This window comes from Numida meleagris, chromosome 3 (assembly GCF_002078875.1).
Source record: "Numida meleagris isolate 19003 breed g44 Domestic line chromosome 3, NumMel1.0, whole genome shotgun sequence".
NCBI lineage: Eukaryota > Metazoa > Chordata > Aves > Galliformes > Numididae > Numida > Numida meleagris.
The window spans coordinates 51,489,352-51,515,877 of NC_034411.1; the positions used below are offsets into that span (position 1 = coordinate 51,489,352).

Genomic DNA, 26,526 nt, shown 5'->3' on the forward strand with positions numbered 1-26,526 from the left:
TAGTTAGCATTTTCACTTGTAGGAGTATAGTGTCTTGTTTGTTACCTGTGAGGGGTAACAGGAATGCTTTCCTTTAAGGTAAGCAATCAGATTACATGTGTTGTGTTCTGTGAATATATAAAATGGTTATCTGGCAAATCCTTTTAACATTGGGCTTAATACATTGGGGATGTCTTTCTTGAGTTTAAGCATATGACTTGAGGATTGTAAGATTTGTAAAGCTTTAGAGCATTTTTGAGTCCTCGTGTTGGCAGTTTACTATCAAGGCTCCTAAATGTATTCAGTGAGATGTTGACAGCCTAGATATTTTTAAGAAGACTTCTTAGTCACACTAAGTACATTCAATACAGTTATCAAAACAAGTTTTTCTTGCAGTTGCCTAGTTGTCAGAATCATCTCCTAGAGTCTTTAAAGGTCAGACTGCCTTCCATTGGGGACTAGATGCCAACTGTATAATACCTTTTAAAAATAGATATATGTGGCAGGTGGGATGCCAACCCCAAGATACCTTTTAAAAATAGGCATATGTGGCATCCATCTGCAAAGCAAATAAACAAAACTTGCTGGGGAGCGTCAACCCTCTTCCCAGGGTGTGAGCAACTGTGCTGTTACTTGCAAAGGGTACCAGCTGCTCACATGGAGAGCAAGGAAGCAGTGAGTGAATCGTAGTATCATCTAGGTTGAAAAAGGCCTTCAAGATCATCAAGTCCAACCATCAACCTGACCTACTGAGTCCCCTCACTCAACCGTATCTCTTAGTGCCGTGTCCACGTGGCTCTTAAATACTTCCAGGGATGGGGACTCTGCTGCTTCCCTACAATGACTAATCACCCTATTCATGAAGAAATTCCTCCTGATGTAAAATCTAAACTTCCCCTGGTGCATCTTGAGGCCATTTCGTCATGTTCTGTCACTTGTCACTGGAAGGAACAGACCGACTCCCACCTCACTGCAACTTTCTTTCATGTAGTTGTAGAGAGAGATGTGGTTTCCTCTCAGCCTCCTTTTCTCCAGACTGAACAGCCCCACTTCTCTCATATCTCTTGCCCAGAGAAGCTATGGATGCTCCATCACTGGAAGGCCAACCCAGACTGAACGGGGCTTTTGGCAACTTGATCTGGTGGGAGATGTCCTTACCCACAGCAAGGGGTTGGAACTTGATGATCATTAAATGTCCTTTCCAACCCACACCATTCTGTGAATTTGTATGGCATTTTCTTGTAACTAAATGTCCAACTCAGAGGGCACATCCATCAACTTTTAAACTGTGATCCACAAGCAGCTGCTGCCACAAGCTGGCCATTTTTCTCAGCCTCTTCCTAAGAATGCCCTGCACACTATAGTGAGAAATTAGGGCCTAATCCTGGGTCAGCACAGATTTCTCCAGCTGTTATTGCTTTTGCAGGAAGCTACAGCAGTGAATGTAACTGCTTCTAGAGAGCTCACCAAAAGTTTTCTGATGCCAAGGAGGGGATTTGCAGTGCTTTTCTCTCTCTGTGCATCTTGGTGGGCTGAGCTCCTCCACATGGGAGGTGTCCCACAGACACCTTTGAGCAACGCATGCCTCAAGGCATGAAGAAGAAAGTGTGTGATTTTTAAAAAAAACTGCATAGAAGACTCAGTTCTTGACTGCTGATACTGCTCTGGTCCTCTCTCTTCCCCTCCCATTCAAATTTAACCCCAAATACACTAAATCATCTATGGCACAGCTATTTTCCAATCTATGGGGAAAAAAAACATTTCTTTTTCTTAATGGAGTAATCACCTTCGTTAATTGCAGCTCTCAGAAAACTTTTCCCGTGCTCTTCAGTGGCAGCAGTGACTTCACTTTGAAGTCACTCTGAAGGGGTGAAAGGAAAAGAAAGCTAGAAATTTAGACACTGACTGTTCTAAATTTACAGTTCCTTAGCTGCAGCACAGTGTTTGTTATTAATAGTAGTAGTTTTCTTATTAATGATAATTCCTTTATGCGTATTGTACCTTGGAAACTGACAGCTATGTATGTAAAGTGAAACACTTCTACCTGGGTGTAATGTTTCTGAAAACAAAAAGTCAAAGCTCTATGTGTGAGAGGACAGCGAAGTGATAATTAGGAAAGATAACATAAGAAAAGTAGGATAGGAAGTTGAGTGTGCCACCCCAAGAGAGGTAGGCTGTCTACCATAACTGCTGAACTTTTCTCTGGTACTAGTAGTAGGAATAATACCTACATAATGCTCTTAATCTACACGACTGAAGTAGTTTGAATTGAGAGAATTATCATGGCATTTTTGTCATGACAAGGAGTGAAGGCCATAAGTGAAGATGAAAGGAAGAAAAATTGCAAGCAATGTATTTACAGCATGGGAAGTTAAGTGGGAGACACTTGAATAGCCATTATTTTTAAAATACTGGTATTTGAAAATAGCTAAACTTCAGGTTTCCTTTAGGTAAACATATACATACAGTACTAGATTTCCAGAAATCAGAGAACCTACATGCAGTTGTGGACTGTCCAGAACCACAAAATTGCTTTTATCTTTTAAAGCATCTGAAAACTCCTGTATTCCCTTGGAGAGAGCGCTGGTTGTCACAGAGAGTGCATAGCTGATCTGGATGGATCTCATTGCAGGACGGGGGCTGTGATTTTTACAGTAGTCACTTCTTATCACCTTTTGCAGTGATAAGAAACCTGCAGGGCTGATCTGGATGCTTGTCCCAGCTAAAGCAAGCAATGGCAGAGCTCATAGCCTGGCTCCAGCTCTCCCTGCTGAATTTCCTAGCTGGGAAAGTCAGTCAATTCCCAGGTTCTTTTGAGAAGGAGTCCTGCAGCCCTTGTTTGAGCCAGTTTTGTTTGGATTGGTGGGCTGAGAGTCAGAAGCAGCGCTCTGGAGTTGAGATGTCCTTGAAACCGTTGCAGAACTAAGCATTGGTTATAGGTAATGTACAGCAAGAAGCACCAGCTTGTTGCTTATTTTGGGCACTTACTTTCACTTTTAAATTATATTTTAATTATAGAAATCCACTTTGATGTACTAAAGTTAATAAATGCACAAAATTACTGTAGTTTCCTCAAGGATTTAATGGGAATGTGCATTCATGTACACACCCATTTTATATGTAACGAATATAGATGCACAGTATTTGTATATCTGTATCTATATGTACTGAACTGTATTGGTAAGTAAAGGTAGTTATTGGTTTCTCTGATCCCTTTGCTTTGCTTTTACATTTTGTTTCTGTTCTCCACTGTACACTCATTTTTTGCCTTTGATATATGTGCTTATACATCTCTTCTTCTTTGTTGTCATTAGTAAACCAGTGTGGGCCAGTGGGTAGCATGAACTATATGCATGTATTAATGTATGTTTGTAAACATGAGTGAAGATCAATCTACTAATTAGGGAACTGCATAATGTGATTGCTCAAAAGAGCAAATGGGTGATGCTGAGGTGATTCTAGATAGATTTTTCCAATCCCATTTCCCAAAACTTTGCTCCAACCCTTATATGTTCCTTTAAAAATATAGGTACTTTCTTAAAGTACAGGATTAGAAGAAGCTTTCAAGTAGACTGACTCATGTACTCTGCCTATGTGTACATTATGAAACATTATCTTCTTTAGCAGTTTCTCTGCTTCTGTCATAGGAACAGTTGGGTCTTTTGTCCTCATTGCTTGGACAGTGGACTTCTAATAGCATTAGAAAGGTAGTATGATATATTAGATGAAAAAAAGGTAATCAATTTCACAGTGTGTTTAATATGGTATATGCTCCATATATCCTGTACACCCTGCAAAGATTTTACTTACAGCGTCAGAAATGCTAGCACCAGATAAAGGAACTCAGCTCTCCTAGTGTAGCAAATCATGTTGTAATCGAGTTTTCCGTTAAGTGTTGTCCAATCTTTATTGCTGCACTGCTCCATGTACAAGCAGATCTCCATACCTTATGTTGGTAAGGGAAAAGAAGAAGACTCGTATCTTTAGAGCATATGCGTGCTCTCCAGTAAAATTCATGGAGGATCAGAGATGAAAAAAATGACTCACTGCATTGACTGTAGTTTCCTTTCCGTAATAACATCTTCCTAAATTTGATAAGGAACTCTAGGAACTAATTGCTTTAGCTATTTATCCATTTATTTTCTCCCAGTGCTTGTCCCTTGCCTCTACAGCAATTACAGACCACATAATTTAAGAGCAGCAGAGGTAAGATGTCAGTAATGAATATTGTAAGGCATTCTAGATTAAGTACTTCTGATCTTGGAAGATTGATTGGTATAATATTTTCAGCTACCTCCTCCAAAAACTGGCATGAAATTAGTAATAAGAAAAGCTCTCAGAATACCATAAATTTTGGCAAAGTCTAATATTGTGCTATAATATGCGGAGAAAAAAATGGTCAATATTACATAATTAAAATCACCAAATGTGGCTTCTATTGGGAACACATTGGCTATAAATGACATATTTGCCACCTCAAAATTGAGATTACTCAATATTTTTTTGTCTAACACCTTAACTTGCAGTAATGAATCAAAAACCTTTAGGATAAAATGAAAGTGGAACTTTTAAAGCATAACTAAAAAAAGTCTGCTGCTTTTTTAAATTAGCACTTTAAGTTCCTTGGCCATATGACAAGGCCTTTACCAAATGGACTGTATGGAGTGTATGTGAAAGCAAGAAGTAACGGTGGTTCATAAACTGTACTTTATATCTGCACATTTTTTATAGAGAAGTGTTATCAATTATTTTGTTTTTGATTACTCCATTATTCTAGAAGTGAATGCATGTTAGTTAACAATGTTTTCCATACTAATTTTATACATAACCAACTTTTTTAATGATGAGGAGTGCAGATATTGAGCCAACTGGGATGACTAGATAAAAATGCAACTGGGAGAAAGCTGGAAGGAAGCCGGACAAAAGATATCTCAAATAATCAGAAAATCGTGTTAGCAGTCACAAAAGCTGGATACCATCAGTTTATATCTCTAATCCACTGCAGCTTACCATATTACTTCCAAGGGCCAAGATTTCACCAATTCTAGTGCTGTTGACCATGAATAGAAAAGATGAAAATGGCTTGGCTGTGCAGGTCCTGACCATGGTGCAGGGAGGCTGCTGATGCCCTGATACTCCCAGTGGGTGGCTGAGTTTTCTTAGAATTGATCAGAATCTTTACAGTTAAAGTATTTGGTTGAAAATGAACCTTGATCAAAGTAGAAGCTTTTCACAAAAAAATTAAAAAAAAAAAATCCTGTGTCATTTGGAAATAAAAATAAAAAAACATGTAGTTTCTATTTGTTTCAGATTATTTTTCCAAGTTATATGTAAATATGTTTTAAAGCCATAATAATCCTTTTAACACTTATAATATATGTGTGTAAAAATTGCAGGAAGAAATCCATATGCAGACTTTAGGTTGCTTTCTGTCTGACACAGTACAAGCAAAGGAATATCCATTGGTAAAAAGTTGTGCTGCCAGCTTTCTGTGGTCTTGTATTAAGTTGTGCTCATTCAGAAGTTTTTTTGGAGATGAATGGTTTCACTGCAGAGTTAATGGACACTAGCAGAGCTTGGCAATTAGTGCTGTACACAGTGGAAAGTGATGTCAAGCTGAGTAATAGAGGTGAACGTCCATCAGATTGCACATCCTCAGTATTACAAGAAGGACTGAAGAGTGCGTTCTCCCCAGGCTTCCTTTTTTCTTGTATGCATGTGTGAAGATGAAAAGATAATTTACAGCAGAAATGGGAACAGTTTGGAAAACGGTGTATTTGCTGCTTCACCTAGGCAATTACGCCCGCTTTCTTACAAAATTGGGGAATCACAGAATGGCTCAGGCTGGAAGGGACCTTAAAACCCACCCAGTCCCAACCTCCTGCCATGGGCAGGGTTTCCTGCCCAACAGGCCAGGCTGCCCAGGGCCCCATCCAACCCGGCCTTGAGCGCCTCCAGGGATGGGGCACCCACAACTTCTCTGGGCAGCCTGTGCCAGTGCCTCACCACCCTCTGAGTAAAGAATTTGCTCCTAACATCTAACCTAAGTCTTCCCCACTTTTAGTTTAAAGCCATTCCTCCTTATTCTATCGCTATTACACTGTTTAAAATGTTGGTCTCCCTCCTGCTTATAAGCTCCCCTCAAGTACTGGAAGGCTGCAATGAGATCTCCCTGAAGACTTCTCTTCTCCAAGCTAAACAAGCCCAGCTCCCTCAGCTTTTCTTCATAGTGCTCCAGCCTTCTGATCATCTTTGTGGCCTCCTCTGGCCACACTTCAACAGCTCCACATCCTTCTTGTTCTGGGAGCCCCAGGCTGGGACACAGTACTGCAGGTGGGGTCTCATGAGGGCAGAGCAGAGAGGGACAGTCACTTCCCTCACCCAGCTGCCACCCCTCCTTTGTTGCAGCCCGGGATACAGTTGGCCTTCCTGGCTGCAAGAGCACACTGCTGGCTCATGTCCAGCTTTTTGTCCAGCCCAAGTCCTCCACAAGACTGCTCCCAATGAGTTCCTCCTGTCTGTAGACGTATCTGGGATTGCCCCAACCCAAGTGCAGTGTTGCACTTGGCTTTGTAGAACCTCATTAGGTTCATGTGGGCGCACTTTTCAAGCCTTTCCCGGTCCCTCTGAATGGCATCACAAAGCAAACACAAAGGAGAAAGGGTTAAAAATCAGAGCAAAGGCAGCAAACAAAATGACACATAGCTTATTGAGGTGTAAATGTACTAATATATTTCTCTATTGTACTTGAGATATTTGAGTTAGAAATGTTCCCCGTCCCTTCCTTCCATTATGTCAACCACACCCCTCAGCTTGGTTTAATCAGCAAACTTGCTGAGGGTACTCTTGATCCCATTGTCTATATCATTGATAAAGATATTGAAGTCCAGCTTTCAAATCCATCTCTCTCCAATTCAGAATTAACGATGTGGTGGCGGACCATGTCAAATGCCTTTCACAAGTCCTGGTAGATGTCATCAGTTGCCCTTCCTTTCCCTACCGATGCCATCACTCCTTTGTAGAAGGCCATAAAAATGTAACATGTGATAAACCTAATTTTTTTAATATCTAGTATGATAGCTGCAGCATAGTCATAATGACAAATCCTTATTTTGTAGTGAAAATGATTTTAAAAGGTTTTATTTTTTGTTGATTCTGCTGTTTGTAGCATTAGAACGTGCAGACAGATCTTAGGGAGAGTTTCTAGCACCATTAGTGTAAATTAAATTTAATTCTGAAAAGCCAAGTTGACAATTAGAGCTATTAAATACACTGAATGTCCCACTTTTCAAATAAACTTTTCACCACTAAGCATTGTCCAAAACGAAGCTCAAAGAAAACATAAGGCCTTGATTCAAAAGTTCATTGAACTTCATGACAATAATCGTATTTGCTGTGATATATTGGCCTTTACACTGTACTTAAATGAATATGTTAGGCTAGGAGTTCTTTGGAGTTTTATTCATGGGAGATAATCACCTGTATGAGGTACCAATTTAGAAGCTGATTAATGTCTGCAGTACAAAATTTTTATAGAGTAGAACAGGCAGAATTTGCAATTTTTATAGTTATTTTTAAATAAACAAACAGGTAATATGCATAGGCTGTGCAGACCACAAATAGTCCACAGATAATTTTCTTTGGCACACCAACATTTTTGTTCTTTCATTACAAGATAAAACAGCTTAGCCCTTGAGTGCCTGCGGGAAATGCTAAATAGGAAGTGGAGAACTATAAAGGTAGGAGAAGTAAAGATGGTGTGCCTGTGAGTTGAAGCTGTTAGTGAAAGTGATGTTATCTTTGCATTTATGGGTTAGTGGTAAAATTTCTTTTTCTGGAGAAATAGTTCAAGCTTATGTGTTATTTAAGTGCACTGTCAATGAGGCATGTTTTCATATTCTTTACATTCTAGGCAATGTAAAAGCCAAAAGTCATTGTGATTCTCAGGGCAATCCTTCTTCCTTTCTTTATCTCAGCTTCGATATTTTAAGTGCCTAAAACGAAATTGGAAATACTCAAAGCAGCTGTGGAGTCAGCACCTGTAGTCAGATGTTAAATGTAAATGATGGAAATGACCTCGTAAAATGTTAACATTTGTTCTGTGTTATAAGAAGTTGAATTTTCAAATTACAAAATTACTTATTGAGCATGTTTGATCAGAAGTCATATAAAATCATTGTCTCACTTTCATTTGTAATTATAAAGCAGGAAGATTATTACTCTTAAACCTGGGGGCTTATTGGAGTTTTGACCTTTGTAGCTCACCAAATAGAGGATTTGGAAGTTACTAATTTGTATCTAGTTGGGAATGAGAGAGGAGAACTCTGGTTAATCAAGTTTATATTCAAATGTGTCCTTGGATTTTGTTTTTATAAAATTGAAAGAAAATACGTGTTGCACTGAATTTGAATCAGAAGTTATCTTCTATCTTTAATAAGGTTCCTATTTAAAATGGAAAAGAGGCAAACCGTGCCAAGGTAACTCTTGCCACTTTGCCCATAATTCTTTTTACTAAGTCAGCCGGTACGTCTAATCTGTAAAATCACATGCTTGTCTCCAGTCTTTGTCAGATAAAACAGCAATTTTGAGACAGATAGAACCTTTGATTGTGTTCACCAAAAAGCCTAATGTTATTTGAACAAATAGTTTTATCTTTTTTTCCTAAATCCTCTAGCAATTTATTCTGTTCAATCTATGTAATGTGCAATGTGAGGATTCCCTAAGCACTAGAGGTCTGATTTTCACTGATTATAAGTACTTTCCAGTCTGTATATTGTTAGCCTTAGCTGCTCCCGGTCTTCAAGATCAAGATTTTTTAGAGTTATCTTGATGCTGCATATGGGGTTTTCATCACTTCTTTGGTAATATTGGCAAGTACAATTATGTAGTTATTGTGTTTTGTCTCAGGGTGGATGAAATGATGGCTGTGTGCATTTGATTTTCAAGAAATAGGAAAAAAAAATGAAAAATCAGTGCTATTCTTGTTTAGACAGAAGAGACAGAGCGAGTCCTCAGCCAAAATACAGCTGCTGGTATTACTGTGCTGGAATATTTTATTCACTTCTCTTCCAGAAACAAGCAAACAAACCAAACCAAAACAAAAAAAGCAATGTACAATATAATCCATATGATGGTGTGTCTGGTGTTGGGTTCTACGTGGTTCCAGGAGAGCCAGGCAATTTTTCTGCAAAATCTCAAATGCAGTATCTCCTTAGCTTCATACCAACAGGGAGGTAGTTTGTCATACTTACTTCTCCCCATAATCTTGAAGTATGCATGAAGAAACTGTTTTCTTTTAGCTGTTAAATTGTTCAAGAGTTGATTCTTCAGGCATGGAGGGCTACATTGATTCGCACATTCTGTAATTCTGACCCCTAACACTGCGAATAAGTGCAGCACTCCTTAAGTGAATGTAAGATCATCTTTTTTCAGCTGCTCAGTTTTGGTTTCAGACATACATATTTATATCCCTATTCTGAAAATGGCTGCTGCTTTCATTGTGAAATGTGGTGGATCTGTCTACTCAGGGTTCATTTCAGGACTGGAACATTTAGGAACATCGTTGCTTCTCAGTAAAGAACAGAATATATTTCAGGGAAGCCTTTCACTCTCTTTTCTGTAATTATGTATTCAGATTTATGAAGAAGCATAAACCTGGATGCCCGTTAAGTAGTTAAAGTTAACATTCTACTGATTGATTATTTAGTATTTGTTTTATTTATCTGCATATGCTGTATCTCTGTAAAGGAATGGGGGAGAAACCTTCTTGTGTATGAATGTGAGCATCTTGTCCATATCTGAATGTTTTTGAAATAAATCTAATTTGGAAAAAAGGTTTTAAGAAAAAGTCATTAACAGAAGGTAGATGGTTTTACAGCTGATTTCTGCCTCAGGCCCCAGGATGATATATGTTTTTTACTTCAGTTCTATACTGAGGCCTTGGGAGATACTGTATTTGGTAAATTGATATTAATTGTAAATCAGAGAGCTATTTGAGAGGTTGGACTTGATTAGATTCTCCAGAAAAGCCCAGCTAGCCCTAATGTGCAGAGAAGAACCTACAACTGCTTTGTATTCCTTCACCACTCTGTAGCTAAGCAAATTTTCTATGAAATTTCTATGTTTTAATGATCTGTGACTATATTTTTTTGTGTGTCACTAATGACCTGAGTATTCAAATTGAATCTCCTGTCCGTGCATGCATCTTAATTTGGAGTCAGCAGAGTTGAGGATTTGAGCTGGGGTCTGATAGACCCTGAGACCTTGGGAAGGGAAATCTTTTGAAAGAGGGTTGGGTACGGGGCATCTGGTTTTCCATTTCTATAATGAAATGCTACATACCATCATCGAGTGTGTTTTGGTAAAAGCATGTGATGCCTTCCAAAAAGGTCTAACAGGGAGAGAGCCTGCATTTCCTGACAGGCATCACAAAATGATTCCAGCTGTTCTTGAGAAACACTTAATGCACTTGTTCTTGAGAAACACTTCTTTAGAATTTAAATGCAGTATTGTTTATTTCACATTATTGTTTAAGTTCTTGTAAAATTGTTGTTGACATTCTATGCAGTTTTGGTAATGCTATTTTTGTTTTGTAATCCTTTAAGGTTGTGCTGGTTAGATGGAATGAACCATTTCAGAAATTAGCAACTTGCGATGCAGATGGAGGAATATTTGTTTGGATACAATACGAAGGCAGATGGTCTGTGGAGCTTGTGAATGATCGCGGGGCACAGGTTGGTATGCATGTATGGTCTTCAGACCAGAATTATCAAGTCCTGAGAGACAAAATGAGTAGTATTTTATACCTTCTGAAAAACACAGGAGAAAATGAAATATTTCTTTAATGAATGGAGTATGCAAGAAGTGTCAAAGACACTTTTCAAGGACAGTTGCTTTACCTGATAGCCATAGAATCAGTACTACTGGACTAATAGTTGCCCTGCTTAGCTCTGTGCAGTGCTAAATTTTATCAAAACAAAAATAAATTACTACATTTCTAACATATCTGTTTTCTTATCTTTGATATACTAAGGTAAGCGACTTCACATGGAGCCATGATGGGACTCAGGCACTTATCTCCTATAGAGATGGATTTGTGCTGGTTGGTTCAGTCAGCGGACAAAGACATTGGTCTTCAGAAATAAACTTAGAGAGTCAGATCACGTGTGGCATATGGACTCCCGATGACCAACAGGTAATGGAACTTTTAGAGGCTGTCAGTTTTATCACATTGGCATGCTGTAGAGTGCACCTCTTTAAAAGTTGTTAAATAAAACGGTCACTTTGTAATAAGGGTTTCCCTCAAAACTGTTGCTCCCACAGATAGTGAAAATTTAATTAATCTCATGATTCTCATTAGTCAGATATGCTAATGTACTAAGTTACCTATCATCACCTTTCACCCCAATTTCATGCAGCCTTAATCAAAGTTTGAGATAGGAATCTGTAATCATACCCCTAATTTGTTGATGCAGCTATCTTGAAAATATACATTTGGGCAGAGATACAGCATGGACTATTAAACATCTGAGCAGCTGCTTCATTGTAGAGCTGCTCAGTTTGCAGTTGCAGCAAAAGTAGTTCAACGGACATAGTTATGTTTGCCTTCATATGAGCAAATGGATTTAATTGATTCTGAGTGTCGGAGGACCTCTCAGCATTATGCAAAATACATAATTTTAAAAAAGGCCGTTGTTTTAACTGTTGAGTCCAAAACTTGCTGAGCTTTGAAAAAGCCGGTTAAAAAATTCTTCTTTACTGCTTTTCTAGTGAAGCATATCATATCGATCACATCACCATTTATAGTGGGGCTTGAGCTAGCCCATTGGTTTCATTCTTAGAATTTGCAGTGGCTCTTTGCCATTCAGCTGTTGACCTTCATGGAATGGTTTCATGTACTTGCTGTCGTTATGGTTAATGTATGTATAATATGGTAATGTAAGAAATGATGGGAGTAGAATAGTGCAAAGATCATTTGTATTATGCTCAAGATGGGATTATTTTGCTTCATTTTACGCTTTCATGACAACATACTAGTTCAGGACTCAAGGTACTACTGACTTTAATTTAGAATACTATTAATCCATACAAGATATATGCAGGGTTATTTGGGGAATTGCTAGTAGAGTATAGTAGCACTAATAATATGCATTTCTAGAGCAGCATCTAATCATTTTAGAGTGCTCTGCAAAGAATAATGAATAATTTCAACATAGCTCTTTAAAGCCAGGGAGTCTAACTGCCTCTTTTTGAATCTGGGGAGATTCAAGTCTTGACAATAAATAATTTACTCAAGATCAAGAGGAAAAGTCAAGCAGCAGAAGTAGGAAAGAAAGTAAGATCTAATAGCTCTCGGTCCTATGTTTTAAACATAAGGCTTCTCCATTTGTGTGATTCTCGGTTGTAGTTCACTGCTGTATTTAGAAATATCTTCACTTGAGTGTTTAATTTGGGATGACAGGACTGCCTTTAATTCAAATTAGCCAATATGTTTGTACTTTCTAAACTGAATGCTCCTTAAGTGCTTATTCCAGGAAACAAACACTTGTTCAGTGTCCAGATAAGCGCATCTGAACATAATGGCCACTTCCAGCTGTGTGAAAATTGCTTGCTTGAGTTACGAGATTCTGTTGCTGACAAACTCACTGAAACAGAGACAAAAACCAGCCACAGGCTTTATATTGCTCTGCACAGTTCTCTTAAAGATGGAGTTTGCGTGTTAACTGATAATGAATCTTTGTACTGCTCTCCAAAGTTGGCGAAGAGATCCTGTAACATGTATTAAGATGCATTTGTCTCTAGAGGCACAAGGAAATAGGATTCTCTGAGGCTCTAGGAGAGGCTTTGCTCAGTTCACACCAAAAATAGAAATTTGGATGAAAAAGAACCTTGAATATATTACACACAAATAAGCACATACAGAGATGGATACCTTTACTAGCTTATCTGCCTATCTGATTTCTCTCCTGATGTGCTTCTGTGCAAATGAGATAACAGTATTCTAGTCTAGCATAGCTTCAGCACCTTCCGTATTAATGTAATCTATTCCCTAACACAGGGAGTGAAAGGTAAATGTGAACATTTAAATTTATATTTTCATAATGTTATTTTGTCACACCACTGGCACCATGAAAACCACTACAGAAGATATTCCTGAAAAACATGGCACCTCATAACACTTTGACTTTCAACACAATTAACTTGGAAAGCTAAATTTCCAAGGGGAGTGTGCTGTTCAGTATTATTTTACTATTGTCCTCATAAAAATGTGCTCAGTATAGTCTGTTCTGTCACCTCACTCTTTAGTTTTTGGTCATCTGTAGTGCACATCTTCCTCTTTGCTTCCAGTCTCATGTTCTATCTTTTTTCCCGTCTGTTTGACACCAGCAGTCTATCACTGACTGCTACAGCTGCTCTCTGGCAGCTCTGCAAGAGGAAAATTTCCTACCACCATCTTTCTGTTGGAGGAGAATGGAGCTACAGTTATTGCTAACCATCTTCTTGTTTTGACGTAAAGGTGAGTTAGCAATTCCTACACCAAATATGGCAAATAGGAAGTCAAACATTTAACTGTGTCTGTGATGGTGACAGAGTGTGTGTGGCCTCTGGATTTGTGTCCTTGCTGGGTTTTGATACAGACTTGTAAGTAAAGCCTCTGAGGTGGTGGCTGATGTCACCTGTGCTTGAAACTCCTTAGCTAACATTTCCTGAAGACTTTTAATAGCCTGGAGATGGTATGATGGCTGGAGAGATGGCCAGGGTGAATATAGTCCTGATGAAGTGGAGCATATAGTTGTATCTTGTAACTAATTTGCCCTGAGGAAATCGGGGCGGTTGACACAACCTAGTTGTCTGCAGTGCTTGCTTCCTCAGCATCATATGTCGTCAGATCATCTTCGCATGAAGGTCTCTGGCAGATTTTTGCTGCGCTTCACACCCAGGTCTTGAGTCTGGATATTGAGCTGTGGGGTTCTTCAGCTAATTCAAAACACAGGCCTTTTGATTGTAAATCTGCATATTTATTGCAGAGGACTAAAATTGAATTTTGTCACTTCCATTGTATTTCTGTAGTCCTGCTTGTGTGGAGAGCTTTCTGTGTTTCTTGTTCCTGTACTCTCTATAACCAGAGCACTCTTCTGGCCAAGGCACAAAGACTCATAACACCAATGGAATCTAGAGAATAATAAGCAAATAGAACAGGAAAACTTTACAAGGCTGAGTCCTCTGTATCTTAAGTGGAGTTGTGTTAAACTTAGATGAATGGAGATCACTGAGGACTGTGACCTTCCTTTCTCTCTTCTGAATTGGTTTTTCCAGGCCTACAGGAGGTTGTAGAGCCTACTTCCTCAGGGTGATGTGGAGTATATTTCTGGTGAGAAGGTTCACCTAGGATCATGTGGGGATGAAAAGTAGGTAGGAAATGTTGTATAACACAGGAGAATTCATACTGGAGACAGTTCTGTGGTGTTGTACCACTCTTGTTTGCAGAGAGGGTGCATGCGTATCAAGTAGATTGAATGACTTCCCAGGTGAGAAAAACTTGAATTTCATCTAGCCTAAGGGTTTGTTTATAATTACAGAAGCAATATTAATAAGTAATTGAGAATTTTTCCTAAGCTCACAAGTCATATTTTCCAAGTGCGTCACCTCCTCTGCGGTGTGTTTGCTCAGCCCCCAGTGACAGTATTCTGTGAACTTTTGCTCCCCTTGGGTCATCCTCTCCCTCTCCCAGATTTTACCCAGCAAAGAGGCTTATCTATATTCATGATGAAAGAAGAGCACAGTGTCAGAGGACTAGGTGAGAAATGCAAAAGAATGGATCATCCTCATGTTTATGGCAATGTAGTGTAACTCCCTGGACTTCACTGGCATTGTTTCTGCTTACTATTCTGTGTATGAAGGAAATCAGAAGTAAGTCACTCCCTAGTAGAGGGAAGCCTTAATGAAAATGTATATATTTTATTAAGTCCTGGGTGTCCCAAGAGGTGTTATTGATCTATGTTTGTTCCCTGCATCTCAGCTAGTGTAATTCATTAGACTTTTCTAACAGTAGTAAGGTTCTGTTTCTGTTTTTCCTTCCTCTTTCTTGTTTTAAGCCTTTGTGGTATTTCAGATACTTAGCAGAGTTCTTTTTGACCGAGACATGACAGACAATGGGTGTGTGTGAACTTCACCAGAGCACTTTCTTCAGTTTCCTTTGGATATAAGTATACATGCAGTTAAGGAGTTTGAGTTGCATCCTCCCAAACACAGAGTTAACTGTTGTACACGGTCCCATCACAATACAGTGTGCGTTAAAACTAAGAATATGTGAATAAACATTCTACTTTGAATCTGTTCTGTGCCTAATCACGTAAAATACTGCTCTCGGTGGAAGAGAAAACAATCACAGCATTAGGAATAGCTGCGGTGTGTACTGTAAGGTCTTGTGAGGCACTGGAAGAAAAACTAGGAGACCAATATCAGGTGAAATAGTTTTATCTGAAAATGCAGGTTTCTGTAAGTCTGTATTTTTTTTTATCATTTGTAGCTTGTAGAAGTTATGCAGGAAGGCAATTTCTATGCTGTTAGTCACTCTTGCTCCCAGTGCTTGCCACCCCTACTCGCATGGCAATGACAAAAGCTTCAGAGCCTTTTTCTATGACAGGGACGAAGCAGGACTGGCCTCAGTGCCTGCCTTCTGCCGTGAGCCCCCTCGCTGCAGAGCAGAGCCCTAGACCCAGGCAAGAGCTCACGTGAGGGAGGAGAGACCTGTGTGCTAATATATCCCTTGTTGTCTAAGTTATCAGTGCTGGGCTGTGCCAAGCAGCTGACCTGAGATAAGGCACAACTCTCTCTTGGAAATTGTGCAAGCAAAATCACCATCTCTGTTCCTTGTCTAACACAGCAGTGTTATTACCTTCTCTTTGTTCTACTACTGGCAGCTTTCATACTGTCTGCATTTACCTCTTCTCTGTGCACAGGAACTGCCCCCAGCTGAGGCAGATCCGTTCCCAAAGGTGACTTCCACCTCTGCTCACCAACTGAGCTCAGCTTTGCCTGCTCTGGCCAGTCTGATGGGGGCTGTGCTGTGTTAGCCTCAGCAAGGTGAATGTAGATTAATGCTCACCTTCATGAGGCATCAGTCTTAATAGTGACAACTATACAGTAACCTCATAGCATGACATTTAGTCATGTCAGTATTTTCCTTAAATCATCACAGCAGTAGCAGATCTCAGGCCTGGAGGTACGAGCTAATTAACAAGAAGCACTGTCAGATGGCTGCCCATGGCACCAGGCTGTCATGAATTTGCCTCTCTGGTTCCCTGTTTTTGGTGTGACCTTAGAGTACATTCTGCTTTTGGGTCTCCTAATTTTTATCTGTGGTCTATGACTTACAGTTGCTACAACCTTTTTGGGGAAGTAGTTATTCTGAGCGAGCCCTAAGCTGAAAGTAGGAACAGTAGCCTTTTCTAACTTCCAGAACATGGCTTAAAAATAAGGAGTTTTTAAGTGTTTTACAATGTTGCATCTATTTGTGCCAAGATATCGTCTTCCCACCTGTGCTTTCTTTTACCTGCTGCTCTGGAACAACGAATTTGTGCTTTCAATTTCCTCTACCATTTTGGCTTTCATCAGGCACTGCAGCTCACATTTGACTCAGGCAGTCACTGCTGTTGCAGGAGTCACACTGATCAGGTTTGATTATGCTCAGACATCTAAATGCCTGGAAAAGGTCTTGAAGACAGCCTTCTGATCAGGTGATAGAATGATGAAAGAGAAGTACAAACAGGCAACTGAGGCAGTGTAGGAAAGAGAAATGTTTACCTTAATGATTATGAGTGTTGGAAGGGTTGGAAGGACATATGAAAAAGAAAAAAAAAAGAAAGGCATAAGCAGTGATTTTGGTAATTATTAGAATATTCCTTGTCCCTACCAAGAATCTTTATAGATTCATGTAAAGGACCCTTAAAAATACCAGGAAGTACCTGCATTTTTCTTTCTTAACATGTAGAAATGCATCTTTTCCCCAGTCCGTTCTGGGTGCAGTGACTATCAGATGACCCTACAATGAGTAGAACCACTCAAAATGGTACTGTAAGATAAAGTCATTGAGGAATACCGAAAGACTTATTTTTATTGGGTGAATTACACAAATTAGTGAGAAAAATGGCTGGAGGCTTTTTATAGCATTGAAGAAGCGCCGTTAATTAACTCGGCAGTTTATTCAAGCCAGAAGAATTGCAGACAGTGGTTAGATCGCATACAGGGATTTTAACATTGTATGCTGCATAGTTGAGCAGTACCATTAAAATGCAAAAAGATGACAGAGGAAAGAGATTTCAGCTGTCTTTCAGGATAAATCCGTTTGTTATATAAAACAAATAGATAAGCAAAGCACACCACAACCAAACTGTCCTAATATTTTGGGCTATTTTTAGAAGCATTTCAGGCCTTTGTGGAAGACTTTCCATTAAAATTAATGATTTCTGCTTGCTTATACTAAGTGTTTTATCAATGTTTACTCTCCTACTGCACCCTTTCATAGACAAAATATGCGCTTTTTTATAAATACTTAGAATAGTTAAATTTTTTTTGTATAGACTTTAGTATTCTTGATTTATATATCTATACATGCTGCAAGCCAGTAACATTTTGTTTCTCATCTCTGCTTGGTGATTTTTGATTTTTATGATGCCATGTAATAGTGATCGATTTTATGTGAAAAAGAAATGTGAGTTTTAAGTGCTATTTAGCCTTTCTTTCTCTCATCTCTTTTTATTGTATTGTTTTAAAGCTTCGATATGCAGCTAATTCTGAAACAATAGATTTCTTTTCTGGTGTCTATGTATAATTTCATCACCATTATGGTTACCATTGCCTTCACCTTTTCTGTCTCAAGTAGCTGTTCATGCATCATTCTGCTGAGTATATGGCTTGCAAAAGGATGGGAAAGCGTTAAATAGCTGAGTGCACTGTGCCTTTCTCACTTGTATTCTTTTCTCACTAGCAATGAGGAGCCATCCTGGAGATTTCAGTACTCAGCTGATGACTTTATAGTCTTTGCCTTGTGTTTTGCAAGGATAGAGAGTAAATATGTTCTCTTTGGAGCCCCTGGGGTTCACTTGTGGCTTCAGGAGCCGTGGCATCTCTCTGGGGGTTTATTCCAGACAAGACGTTCTTCTGCCAGAAACCCTGGCCAATAATGCACAATTATTGAGCAGATAGATTAAGGAGCTGAGCAACAAGGTGATGCTTGAATGTGTTTTGTTCTTCCCACTAGCTCCATCTGAGCCTTGCCTAATCTTTCCCCTGATGCTCCTCATGTTGTCTATAGCAGCAAGGCACTGCGAGAGCTGGCGAGTTGGTGCTATTTATTCTATTTGTGCTATTTGGGGGCTATTTAGTTGCTGATGGCATCATGGTTGATGTTTTCTCATCTGCTGCAATGTTTCATGTCAACATTGTATCAGATGAGTCTCGCGAATAATTTTTCCCTGCCATGACTGTCAGAAAGGAAGAATATAAATGTTTTAATGTTTTGCTCATCCTTACAGTCTCTTGTAAACAGGTTAGGAAGATTTTATGTTTGTTACTGCAAAGAGTGAATGGAAAACAGATCTTTTAACTCCTTACCTTGATCTGGCATGACACTTGGATAGGTCACAGTATTCTTACTTCAGTTGACAGAATCTAGGGTTGGTTAAGTTCTGTACACATCTTTCCTCTGTCAGGAAAGAAAGGATATTAATAGAAATGACAAACTAGAGATGGAGGAAGAGCTAAAGACTCATTGTGCCGTTCAGTTATTGGGACCACTTAGTGTTTTTTTACCCAGTACTGTTTCACATTTTTGGACCATCAGTGTTTGAGTCAGCAAACTAAAGATAAGTGCAAATAGACGCCATGTGAATCTTTCTGTGGGAAGTGTCAGAAGAAAGGAATAGTTTGCCTCTCGTCTCACCTTGCTGGTACTTGTATAGAAGAATTTGCTTATGTAGCCTAAAATCTTCAGCTGTTTGGCACAAGGAAGATTTGTTTGAAACTGTTTTGTTATGCATCAACTCTTGGGCAAATAGTAAGGAGGAGGATTTTCAGTCCACCTGTGCAAAGCAACAGCGCATGCTTATGTTGGTTTTTAGGCAGTTCAGGCAAAAATGTCACTTTCTGCAAAAATCACCCGTCTTTCTGAGGATACGTCAAATTTAAACTCAGAATTGTATTTTCTTTTAATTTGCTTGATCTGATTTTGAGTTGATCAGGAGAGCAGAAGTTTTTTCTTCTTACAGAGCAAAAACATTCTAAACGGTGAAATTTTTACAGCATTTTTCAGAAACAGTCTGTGTTATTCCATTTCCAGAGCCACTTGATTGAGTATGCTCTGGCCCCAGGCACTTGGTTCATCCAGAGCTTTGTGATCTTTTTGGTTCAAAAGAAATGTCTCTGCTGGAGTGGTTAATTTAAACTTTATTACCAATGGGACTTGATCTGTCAATTTTTTGGAAGTTAATAACAAGACAGGGAGCCAACATGAGTCTTGAACTTTGTCCAAATACATTCAGGCCTGTGAGCAGTCTGAATCATTTGCAGAGTAAAGGAGGATTGTAGTGGCTGAATCTGGAGAAGGAGCCTTGTGGATTTCTGCAGTAGGTTCTTGTCGGGGAAAGCAAGGCAAGCATTTGTAGGAAATTGAAGATGGAAGGTGGTATTTTGAGAGAGTAATATCACATGGTCTTTACATGGCTTTTTTAAAAGGAGATAGTATGCCAATGAAAAAATGGAAAGTATCTTTATTCTCCAAATTCTTTCCCATCAGTTTCATCCTATATGGATTCAAATTGTGCTCTTTGCTCTTAGTCCGAAAGTCAGTGTCTTGGTGTTCCAACCTTCAGGGTTTGTGGACAGCTATGTCAGCTGGAAAAGGGTTAGTCCTTCCCTACTCCTTGCCTTTGGGAGGACAGTCATTCTTCTGCAGTGCCTCATTTTGGTAACAGCTTATTACTCAGCCAGTCTCCTTGTTGACTCGCTTACACTTGACCTCACTAATTCTACATATTTCCTGACCATGCTGTGTTACCTACCTCTCTCCGCCAACACCCAGGACCTAGAAAGGGAATGCAGAAGTTAGGGGAATTGCATCTATTTGCATATAGTTTGACCATGGGGCTTCTTGATTCTGTATTATGAAATTCAAATCAGCAAGGATGTTGCTTCCAAAATACTTTGTGTTTCAGTTTTGCTGGTCCAGAGTGCAATCCTTGTTGCTAAGTAATACCATTTTCAATGAGGGAAAAAAAAAAACAAAACAGCAAGAACTGTCAGACTTTTCAAACACAGAAGGAAATTTTAGCTTCAGCAGACAGCATATCTTTCAGGAAGTAGCTAAACCCTGGCTTGGGAACAGTAGAGGAGACTGCCAAGCGTATGTAAGTGCTCTGAGTATCAGTTGACTTCTTTACTTGATTGAGTGGTTGTTGGTTAGAACTAATAGCATTTTCCCACCCAGAGGCACCAAATATTTTTTTTTTGTTGCTATGTATAATTTGATATGTGTGAAGAATATATTTTTCATAGGCATGTGTGCATTTTCCTGGCAGAGTTTAGTGAGAATACAGAAAATCACAGTGCTTGAAGAGCGATCCAGCATACTTCTTGTGTGGGAGCTCAGTGGTCCGGGTTTGGAGTCCTGTCCGTGTTAAAAACTACAGAAGATGTTGTGGAGAAGATGTTCCAGCTGCTGGTTTGGGTTCATTTCCCATACTACTTTGAAAGCAATTTGAGACCTAACAAAAGTTTTAAAAAATAAAACAGCAGTTCTTTTCCACGTCAGGAATAAACTGAGGCATATTGTTAATGTATTAACCATTATACAGAAGGTCTGCTCATTTCACTGAAGAAATCTGATTTTTATAGGATGCTTTCTAAAAAGTGTCTCGAGTCAAGAAAGAATATAGTCAGGAAATATACAAGTCAGAATTAGCGTGGATATATTTAGAGAGGAATACAGTAATCATTCTTTCTGTAATTTGTCAGGATGCTTTCAAATAACATTATCTTCACCTGCACAATTGCTTCCATCCTCCCATGTCCAGAGCAGCTGTGTAGTATGACATCCCGCTTTTGAAACTACTTGTATTTCTGACTCCTGAAACAAAGTGCAAAGTTGTATCTCATGTACAGTCCGTCAGCTATGTTATACTATTTTATAAAGCCAGTGCGGTTTGAATCCCCAGGTTTTAGAATTTCAATCTGTATTAAAAAGATTTGTCACCAGGATCTCCAGTGTATTTACTTTGTCTTCTCATTTGGGGGCTCTCTAACAGTTATCTAAACCCTATGGAATTCGTAGGAGAGAGAAGGAACAAGCCTGAAAGTAGGTAACTAAACCAGCACTGCTTCTGCAAGTTTTAACAGTCTCAAATGGGAATTCCAGTGCTCTGTATATATGCAGTTAGCTGGATGATGTGATGGTGTATTGTCCACGCACAGGGTAGTAACTCCTCATTTCTGAAGGAAACGAGAAAACCCTCTTTTGAATTTTTTTAGGCATAAATGCAGTCAAAGAAAACCTAGTGCTTTTTCCCCCCCGAGCTTTTGTGTGAATTGTGGTGATGTCTCTTTTAGCATCAGTTCAGGAAATCATTTTACAGCAGTTGAATTTTTAATGAAAATAAAAAAGTATTCAGCAGGAGAGCAGCTGTCTCCCTCTGTCTGATTCTCTCTTTTTCTCTCCGCATTTTGAGGTAAAAAGAAGTAAAACCAGAAATGTCACACTAAGGGGAAAAAAAAAAAAAGCTTTTCATTTTTTTTATGTATCCTAAGAGGCTACCGATGCATTGTCTCATGTTTTCTGATGGAGAAACAATAAACAAGAACACAAAGACTGCAAAATGCTAATCCTTCAACTAAATGGACTGCAAAATGTCTTAACTAAACCTTTACAAGACTGGCAGACCTTTTTGTTAGGCTAATATTAGGGAATGAAAATACTTAAAAGCAATCATTTTCCATGTATTCCCCATGCTATTAAGCATATCCGCACAAATAGATGTTTGATCCATCATTTTGTATATTACTCAGTTTAAAATTCAGTTAATCTTGCATCAGCAAAATGGATCTAACTGTTAGTATGACGGCATTGTGGTGATGACTATAAAGCTTGTTCCTAGCATGAATACTAATGTTTGGCCAGATGGCTAAATTAGAGCAAACAGAACTGATTCAGCTTTCTTGTGCTCAGCGTCTTCTGATACTGCAAACACACTCAGTTGATTTTATTAGTGTTTTGCAGAGCATCATTTCTGAAGTTCAGTGCTGACTTTTAGGGGGAGCAGGTTAAAGGAAATACACAAAGACAGGTCTAAACCTTGAAAATAGGAATGTCGGGAAGACAAACATCAGACAAGGTGGCTGCAAATTCAGAGGTACACAGGATAAACTGTTAGTGGCGGTGTTGGTGCTGCATGGTACAGTGGCAACAAGGTGGGGCCAAACAAAAGAGAAACCAGAAAGGCAGAAAGTAAAACAAAATGCTGAAAGAGCAAGGTTTGTGAAATGTCCAGGTGAACAAGGAACCCTTCAAACGTTGGAAATTCAACCCCAGAGAGTGTTTGAAACCAGAACTGTTTGTCAAACTAGGCAAAAACTTAAGGAAATTGGAGGCCTTAAACTGGAGTTCATGGAGCAAATTGCGTGGAAAATGTTCGTAAAACACAATTTTAGGCACAATACTGATAAGAAAATAGCTTGTGAGTTCATCTGTGGTTTGCTTAGTCACAAGATGCTTACGAGATTTCTGCCTTGGACTACTACTTCACTGTTAAGAGACTCCTAAAAGTCTGAGGAAATTAAAATGGAGTCCTGGAACTGGTTAGTCTGAAATGCACCAGGCCTTCTTTCCAAGCTGTCAGTGCACCTTGCATTGGATTCTAAATTTAATATTTTTTTTTGTAAGTCACCCTCTCACAAAAGGGAAATGGAGAAAGTCAGAGAAGAGGGACTAGAATGGTCAGGAGTCAAGAACTTCTGTAAAACATCTTTTGCTCGCTTCTTTCCAAACCAGGTCAGCTGGCTAGTGCTATCAGTTTTAAGTCCAACAAGGAAATCCTGTGTTTCCATAAAAATTTTGATTTCTAAATAAATAATATAAGATGGAGTTTGCTACATTCGTTTTCAGTGTTATTTTTTTTTTTTTAATTAGCTCAGTCTGTGAAGTAGTTTTGCTTCCCTGGGTTCTCAAATGTGCATGCTTTGTAAAAGTCAAAGGGGCTGTTTTAAAAATCCTGGGCGAACGTGAGTAAAACAGATTTTCTTTTTCAGGCCTTGTAGCATCATGATACTGGACTATCTCTATCTAATTGTGCTATCCTGACTTCAGCATGAACTTTAACCAAAGGTTCAGTCATCACCCTGATACAGAATGAAGATGTTTCAAAAATGTATTGACCAGATTTCCTGGGAGTTTTGTTTGACTAGCAATATTAGAAGCCTTCAGTGTTAGTACCAAATGTCACAAAGGCAGCATCTTATTTCATCAATATGCTTCTGCAGCAGTATTGACTATTCCGTTTGTACAACCCAAACCTTAGGTTGAAAATAATTCTGTCTTCCTTCCTTGTATATATACAAAGTCATCAAATGTATTATTACTGGGATTGGATTATCTTGTAACTGTAAAAGTCAACATAACTGTAGTTCTGGAAAGCTTCTTAGACAACGAGGACAGGCTAAGATGTAGAAATGAGCAGTGGCTAGATTTTCTGCAGATGTAAGTCAACACAGCTTAATTGACTTAAAGAAATTACTATGATTTATAGACTTTTCTCAGCTACTGCATCTAATCAGATGCGGGTGAGATTACGGGATCTACCCCATTACTACTGGGGTAGTTGCATGCTTACTATTGATGAATTCAGTTTATGTACATTGAAACAAATTAAATAGGAAAATATAATTTTTGCCAAAATAGCATCACCTCTGGTAAATTGTAATTGTCTTATGAAACAGTGGGACTTCTGAGCTGAACGTTCAGTGTGCTAGATTTTTGATAGCTTTTTTATGTATAGCTTTGTAGTTTTCAGTGCTGCCAAAACATTTATACTAACACTGTATCTGGTCCAGATGCATTACAGCATCTCAGCAGACCTTATGGGAATAGTAGCAGTTCAGCACAACTGATACACACACAGCAAAGTCACTGAACAGGTTCAAGTTGTTCCTCATGGTCTGAATTATTTAGCTTCTCATCTGTTCTAATATTCATCTCTTCATGAAAAAATAACTTGAGAGCAGAATAACCCATCTTTTGATTATCACGTGTCTTTTAGGAATTGGTACATTTCAGGCTGCGGATTGAAGACTTTTTGAAATCATGGACATTTAAGCAGATTGCAATCTTAAATTATAATTTCAAGGCTAATTGTTTCAATACTGGTGAAACTCTATTTTATTTATTAAAGCTAGCCTGTGAAGCACATGGCAAGTTACCACAGAGACTAAAAAGTCTGCAGATTTCGTAGAAGGGTGTTTTTCAGATTAGTTATAGTAAGTAGGAATTAACACAGGGATGAGTTCCATGAGGAACCCAGACACCTCTGTTACAGGACGTAACCCAGATTTCAGCTCTGAGTATGTTTAGAAAACTTTGTGTGAATTGTCCCAATGATGTCTATCAGTTTTCCTTTCAAAGAATAAAGCATCAGGGCACCACTGAAGACTGCCCTGGAAATGGTGGCTCTTTTGTTTTCTGCATTTCTATGACCTTTAATCAGTTACAGCTTCACTGCAGAACAGGATTCATTGCGTTTGACATGTCTTGTAAAGAAATGCTGTATTTTTGTTTTGCAGCTGAGTCACGCTTTAAATGTATGGATGATTTAAGGTGTCTTGCTATCACATTTCATATTATTCACCAAATGCAATTCTACAAGTGGTAATGCATGTAATAATAGCTGAAATAATGAGCAGTACAAAAGGAGAGGGGAGGAGACAAAAAGAGGAAGAATAGGATAAAGAAGTTAAGAACCACAAAATAAGTACTTGGGATTTTTTTTAATTACTGTTATTATTGTTAAGCTTTTGCATCTGAAGGTTAACAAGTCATTATGACTTGAACATTACTTTTTTTCCAACATTTCCTCAGACCTTGTAGATCTGCAATTATCTGAAATATATGAATGTATGCAGCTCAAATACAGCCATTTAATTTTCCCATTGGATCCTTCAGGTGTACTCTGTGGCTTGACCTTTTTTCTGAAGGTCAAGAGAATTTTATTCATCTGACATACTTAGCTTGAGTATGGCATTTATAGCTTGGCTAATGTTATGGGTGGTAACACCATTAGACGTTTATACAGCTTCAGCAGGAGTTCAGCCAGCAGAACTATCGGCCTGATAAATGCTTTCATCTTAAAGGATTATTGTATTGCTACAATAATCCAAAAACTTATGCCACTTCTTGAAACCTGCAGCCTGGCTAAAGAGATGAGGAGTACTCTCTGATACTTCCTGGTTGCTAAAGAGCTATCTTTGGTCCCAGTGCAAGAATTAAGATGCCTGCATGCAGCTGGTCTGAGTTAGAAATTAACATAGAAATTTGTCATTTTAAATGAATTAAGGACAGTGCTACTCAAAAAAATTAGCTTTAGACTGAACTCTGGGTAATGAGTCCCAACATTTTGTTCTACCAAATTATAAAGTGTTTCTACAGAATTTTAGGTGACGGAACTCCTATGCTGATATTTTTGGAAAAAAATAGTCTTACTTCTTTAACTAGATATTTGGCAGTTATAAAACTTTTAGGAAATTGTTAAAAAAAAAACTATAGAGTGGGTTGAAACTAGTACGAGAAGCTAGCAGTGACAAGTTGTAGGGTTTGGGCTTTGTAGAAGTTTATTTGGTAGAGAGCTATGAAAGTAGATAGTGAAAGTGGTTATGCACTGATTGAGGTTGTAAAAGCAGTTGAAATAACTAACAGCAGGAAAGTAGATGGGATGGTACAAGTCGGAAAAAATAGAATAAGGGTCCAGAAGGAAAGGAGCATGAGATAAAAGTTCTTACACTGGAATAGTCAACATTGGGTTCATGAAGCGAAAGTCACAGAATCGTAGGTGTTGGGGACCTGTGGAGATCATCTAGTCCAACTCCCCTGTTAAACCAGGTTCCGTAGAGTAGGTTGCACCTATTTTAGTTGCACCTGAGAACTTTGAAGCCAGTCTTCTGAAACTTTAAAAAGTGCTTCCCATGGAAGTACTGCTGTATAAATCTGATACAAATGCATGGTCTGAATGCTGCAAGTCTGTCACCACATCTTGGAAGGAAGATTGAGTAACTACAGCAGAGGTCAGCAAGGGTAATTTGAGGCTTTGAATAACAACTGTACAGGGAAATCCTAAGTAGGCTATGATTCTTCAGATGTCTAAGAGATTCGATAATAGATATGTATAAAATTTTGACCAATGTTGAGAATGTTAATAAGTAGGGAACAATTATCCCATATTTCTTATGGTATTAAGAAGTGAAGATTACACAGTGAAATCATCAGTTAGCAGGCTTTAAACAAAAAAGAGG

General features: G+C 38.7%; 1 protein-coding gene across 7 annotated transcripts in view; it reads left to right on the forward strand.

The window, feature by feature from the left end:
* Window positions 1-26,526, forward strand: part of TULP4 (tubby like protein 4) — a 145,267-nt gene that overhangs the window by 80,514 nt on the left and 38,227 nt on the right. For all 7 annotated transcript variants that reach the window (XM_021391588.1, XM_021391582.1, XM_021391583.1 and 4 more), the window contains exons 3-4: window positions 10,584-10,712; window positions 11,012-11,173. In XM_021391588.1, the coding sequence (XP_021247263.1) occupies window positions 10,584-10,712; window positions 11,012-11,173 (291 nt within the window). The remainder of the gene's footprint in view (window positions 1-10,583; window positions 10,713-11,011; window positions 11,174-26,526) is intronic.